At 41.3% G+C, this 5,732-nt stretch overlaps 1 protein-coding gene across 1 annotated transcript in view; it reads right to left on the minus strand.

Moving 5' to 3' along the window:
• slco2b1 (solute carrier organic anion transporter family, member 2B1) overlaps positions 1 to 5,732 on the minus strand; it is a gene marked incomplete in the record, with an annotated part of 34,179 nt that overhangs the window by 1,663 nt on the left and 26,784 nt on the right. Inside the window, 5 exon segments of the mRNA XM_035666438.1 lie at positions 1,128 to 1,288; positions 2,773 to 2,914; positions 3,279 to 3,468; positions 3,610 to 3,774; positions 4,382 to 4,472. Of these exon segments, the coding sequence (XP_035522331.1) occupies positions 1,128 to 1,288; positions 2,773 to 2,914; positions 3,279 to 3,468; positions 3,610 to 3,774; positions 4,382 to 4,472 (749 nt within the window).

Here is a 5,732-nt window from a genome sequence, read left to right on the forward strand (position 1 = left end):
TTTTTCATGCAAAAAAATGTCATACTTTTCCTTGTTTTATATTAAACTTAATGTCTTTTGGGTTTTGGACTAACTAAACTCAATAGCTCATTTCAAAATAACAGCCCCGGCATCCTGTTTCACCGGTATGTATGAAAATCAGTATGTATCGTGTCAAGATGTACAAAGAAGCCTCTTGGAGTCACATCATAACCTAACAGGAACTCAGCCATTGAAATGGCAGAAGTGAGAGAGATTTCATGCTTCTCTCTGTCTTTTGGGTTTTGGACAAACCAAGACATTTAAAGACATCACCTCGGACTTTGAGAAGCTGGGTTGAAGCTTTTTCACCCTGAAATTAAACTTAATGCTCATATTTTCCGTCTAACATCATAATGGGGACTGGAGGAAACTGACAGGTTGGGAACACCAGGAGAAACTGTGACAGCTGGGAACAGGTGAGACAGCAGAGGATCAGGAGAGTCTCTCTAAAAGCTCAGTCTAGTTTCTCTAAAGGAAAATTATAAAACTCTCTGACTCTAATTTCAAACAATCCCAAGCGGAGCTGGAGCTCTTTCACAACCATCTGGAACTTATTTTAATGATCTGCAGCTGTGAGCAGCTCCTCCATTGTTCTTTGTGCATCAGCAGCACATTCAAAAAACTGCATGTTTCTAACTGGTTTACTGGGGTTCAGAGCTAAAACAATAAATAACAACCAAATACTGGAGGCAATAATACTACAGTGGCCCTGAGAGCTCAATACAATGAAGAAACATCATCAACTTGACAGCATTTGCATTTAAGTGCTAAAACACAAATATAGTAAACAGAAGCAGAAGGACTCAGATATTATTTCAGCTGCTGGCTGTTTCAGCAACATTATGTAACTTTTCGAACCTTAAAATAACAGCTTCAAAATCCTTTTCATTGAGTTTAACTAAAATGAGTTTTGAGTGAGTTTAAATAAATTCCATTCTGTGTGATCTGCAGAGTTTCTGTATTCGTTGGCAAATGATTGGTTTTCTTCATTGTCATGTGTTTTCTGAAGTCTGTTGAGCTCTCAGTGCCACCGATGCCAGGACACATCCTCACACACATTATGTATTATCTTACATCTTACAGATCACACACGTTTCTGTTCATACCTGAGTATCATGATGTAGGAGGGGGTCTGTGAGAAGGCGGCGATGAATGCGGTGATGCCCAGCAGGGCCATGAAGGGGAGCAGGAGGTGGGAGCATCCGCTGCCACAGGTTCCCGGAGACGCAAAGCCGAGACCACCAACACACCGACACTCAGTGTAGTTCTACAACAAAAGACACAGTCAGGATACAGGAGGAGACAGCGCCCCCTACAGGAGTAGTACCCAACCTTTTTCATTAAGAGACCCTCTTTCTATCATTTATTAAACTGACTCAGTGACATATTTTGTCCGTCTTTAGTCCGAATTATGTACTTTTTATTATTTTTTAACAATCATAAAGACTTAATAAGCTTCTTTTTTCAGTGTTTTCTTGTCCCTGACACTTGCCATTGTTCTATTACGCTTTACCTAACAAATGACTTTACATTTCATTTACTTTCCTTCATAAAACACAAATGCTGAGATATTATATATATTAAAACCAAGAAGTGGGGGGGTCCAGGTAAGTGAATGGATCTGGATCTGATAATGATGTTATAGTCATGAAGATGGTAAGGAGACTAATGGATAATGAAAACTGAGCAGAGAGGAAGAGGAAGTACAGACAACTGAAGCTTCTTTCTCCTTTGGAACAAACGCGGATGTTGGTTAAGTTCTTCTGAGCAATCTCACGTCACAGATTGTGGATGAGGAGTGTGTCACTCCTCCGGTTAACCTGCTCTGTCACTCATCACTTTCAGTTCCAGGGAACATGTTAGAGAGGAGTGAAATGAATAGAGAGAGACAGATTTCATCCCGCTGATTGACACTTCTTTCAACTTTCTGGTCTCTTTCTAACTTTTCCACAAACAGTTCCTCTGAATTCTGTCATAAAAATGGCAGATCGACAATAACAACCCTTATTTTATCTGTGAGGTTTTAACCACTGACAGTATTTATAATAGACAGAGCTTCCAGGTCTGTGGAGTAATGTAGAAGTTATCCAGACCCGGGTCCCTGATGTGAAACCCTCCATAGAACAATCAAACAAACTCCTCTGGAGCTGCTGCAAACATCTGGACATGATGTCACTTCTTGCAAATCTGGTCACTTGTCGAAAGTCAGAAATCCAGTTTGTACTTTCACTTTCATTATTAAAAATACAGAATCGCTGCCAACATGAAAATAAAATATCAAACGCTTCAGTGAATCTAAAGATTACTAATGAAACTAAGAGGAAGTGACTTTTCAGTCTATCTAGTTCTGTGAACTTTACCCCAGCTTTCCAGCAGCTTTCAGTCTCCGACTGAGACAGAGGGTTTGGTTTGGCTTTCACTTTGCGTGTTAATACTGTCTGTTGTTACAAGAGACCACTTCCACAGACAGCGGCGTTGGCGGAATAAAAAGTAGAATGAAATCAAACTGTGAGATACAACAGATTATATTAATTTCTATCTGACAGCACAAGAGAGGATAAACGCAGCGTCCAAGTAAAACAAGAGTATTCACCAGAAGATAATATGTGACGTCATCCTCTTTAACAAGAACCATGAGCTCACAAATACTGTGCTGACTGTTACTGCACGCTTAACAGTGAAGTTCTGTATTTGTCAGGATGTGTGTGACAACGGGATCATTTCAAAATAAACTGATAAAACAGTTCTTACTGTGACTTTGGCGTCGTTGTCTATCTCTGCGGCGCTACAGCCGGCGTGGCATGGAGACCTGAACTCCACGCCGTCCGAACCGCAGACCGGGTTAAACGCCTCCTGAGGACACTGACAGACGGAGCTGCACGACACACTAGAGCTGAAAACACACACACACACACACACATATACACACACGCAGTAAGTAATGAATTATAACTGCTCTAAAATCTCCATCAATGAAATTAGTCCCCTGTAGGTAATTAATTGTCAGTCAGCTGTGAAATGAGTTCCTTGACAACGGTCTAATTAGTTCCCAATTAGTCTTTTTCTATCAGCCGTGAATTTAGTTCACAGCCAGAAATTCGATTATTTCCCTTTTAGCTGTGAAGTTAGTTGCTTTCCGGTTGAATAATGGTTCCCAGTCAGTAATGAAATCCGTTTCCTGTTAGTGGTCAAATTATTCAGCAGTGACTGGTGAAATTAGTTCCCCAGGGTCTGTGGACTGTGTCAACTGCAGCTACCTGTGAGGAAAAACCCCGGCAACCTTCTGGGTGGGGCAGCCAATGAGCAACAGCGGCGTGGACGAGAACAAGCAGAGTAGGATGGCAACGGTGCACAACTTGCTGGCACCGCTGACCGAAATATTCAGTCTCCGCATCAGAACTCCACCCAGGATGGTGCCCAGCACTGCCATCGGGATACAGATTCCTCCTGAAACACCAAATAATCCTTTGAGTACAACTTCTACGTGCTAACTTAATACTTCAGTTTGATACCAGTATACATGCTGTAACACATACTATAAACTCATGCACAGGTGATGGCCTCCATTGAACCCGAGTGCACTCTCACCTATCATCATGGTGGAAAAGGAGACAGTCTGGCTGAATTGTCTCTCAATGAACTTGGCCATGAAGGTGGCGAGGCCGGCCAGCAGCGCTGCCAGGTTGACCTGGGCCAGAACCACCAGCAGGTAGATGGGGCTCTGCAGTGTTCGCAGAGCGATACGAGGGAAACCTGAGGGGCAGAGGCGGACAGTACGGCGGATGAGCTTAGATGGACGGAGACACCCAAATTTCACAGCACAATATTTAGCATTTCTGGATACCTCAACGATTCAAAGAATTAAAGAGAATTCAAATTCAATCAATACAGTTTTGTCTTTCCAGTAACAATTTCCCAGTTACACAATCTACAAATCTTCTTGTGTACTCATGGGGGGGCACATTATATTGAAGGAATAGTACCAGTGGGATGTATAGATGATCCACAATAACAGGGACACTGTTCCTGGAAAGAGATATTGAGTTTTCCTTCTGCTGTGAGAACCACAAATGGAAGCAGGAAGAGACAAATACCTTACAACTTGTGCCAATAAACTGACAGATTCTGCTAGAGAGTGAAATTATTATAATTTGGGTGAAATTATGTTTTATTTTCAATTACCAACTGATGATGAATTTAAATTTAAAGAGGTTTTGAAGCCAATTAAAAGCAGCTGTGGACTCTTTGATTTAGCGCTGATGCTAACACACAGTGACCCCTGTTCACAGCAGATGCCCTGTGGTTGCCTATGCTGCAGCCACATCAGACAGGAAACAGAAGAAGAAAAGAAGTCTCGTACTTTTGAGGAACTGAAGAAGGGAGAGTTCCTGCAGCGGGTTTGTCTGCTGCTGCTTACAGTCCAGTCTGGACTTGACATCGTCTGCGCTGTCCTGGACAAATACAAAGGCAGAATGTCAGATGCTGGATTGCAGGTTTCAGAACCACTAATAGGGTGTCTGCTGCCCCCCCCCCCCCCCCCCCCCCCCGCATGCTAGAAAGGTTTACATTCATGACTCTGAAAGACACTTTCAGGGGCTGTCTGTGTCAGTGCAGACGTCTCAGATTTTGTGTCTAGATTTTAAAGTTGACGTAAGACATGCATGGGCGTAGCACTTTTAATCAGATGCTCAGAGGTGGCCATGGTAGTTTGAGAAAAAATATTATCAGGTTTTCCTTTTGTTTGTTGTTTTCTCTTGGTTTATCAGTCCATCTACATTCCAACCCTGACGGATGGCAGCATGTTTGGGCTCATCCTTAGTGGTGAAGGATCTGGCTTCGTCACAGCTGCTGGAGATGATCCACTAAATGCTTGTGTTAAAGCTATAATCTGTCAGATTTCTGCAATGTCTATAAACAGTAGAGCTATGTTGTATATGTGGTCGAGTTGTGTGCTTATATTGTCCCAAATGTTTCCAACAATGTTAAAAGCATGTCGGTCTGTGGCTGTTAATAAAGTCTTAAAACAAATAATAAAACACCAAATGTTGAAATCAGTTTCAGTTTGTCGAGTGTTTGCTCACAAAGAATTGCTCAATACATTGTTCTGATATGAGTCTCTGCACACAAACTCTAGGGCAGCCAAAGTCCAGAGTTGTATTCAACAACCAAACCTCAGAGTTACTTTCGATTTTAAAAGCACATGAAACAGATTTTTTAGTGAGGATGTTAAAACTGAGTCATCATGGCACCTGTCAGATTAGTTTAAAGTTATTTTTACATCATTATTTTGTTAAATGACAGCAAGAAAACCACATTCAACTCTCTGGTACAAAAATATTTCTGGAATTTAGAGATTATCTTTATTATCTGACAAAAAGACTACGATCAAAATGCCATTGTGTGGAATTTCCTATCTAAGAAAAATAGCTGAAAGCTGCAATTCAGAGACACGAAACACATTAACCTGTAGAGATTTGTAAACAATTTACTTAAACTACTGTTTTTACAAAAGTTATGAAACCAGTGCCTGAATTGGACAAAAAAAGTCAAAAAAGATGCTGGTGAATGTAGCACAACCAGTGCCGGCCCGTGGCATAGGCAGTATAGGCAAATGCTAAAGGGGCCGTCCATCTAGGACTAAAAAAGTTTAGTCTTTACTTTCAATATTTTTATACTAAAACAAGTTGGTGCTATTATTTCTTAGTATGAAA

This window comes from Morone saxatilis, unplaced genomic scaffold, assembly GCF_004916995.1.
Source record: "Morone saxatilis isolate NCDOM2014 unplaced genomic scaffold, NCSU_SB_2.0 Contig20, whole genome shotgun sequence".
In the NCBI taxonomy this organism is placed as follows: Eukaryota; Metazoa; Chordata; class Actinopteri; family Moronidae; genus Morone; species Morone saxatilis.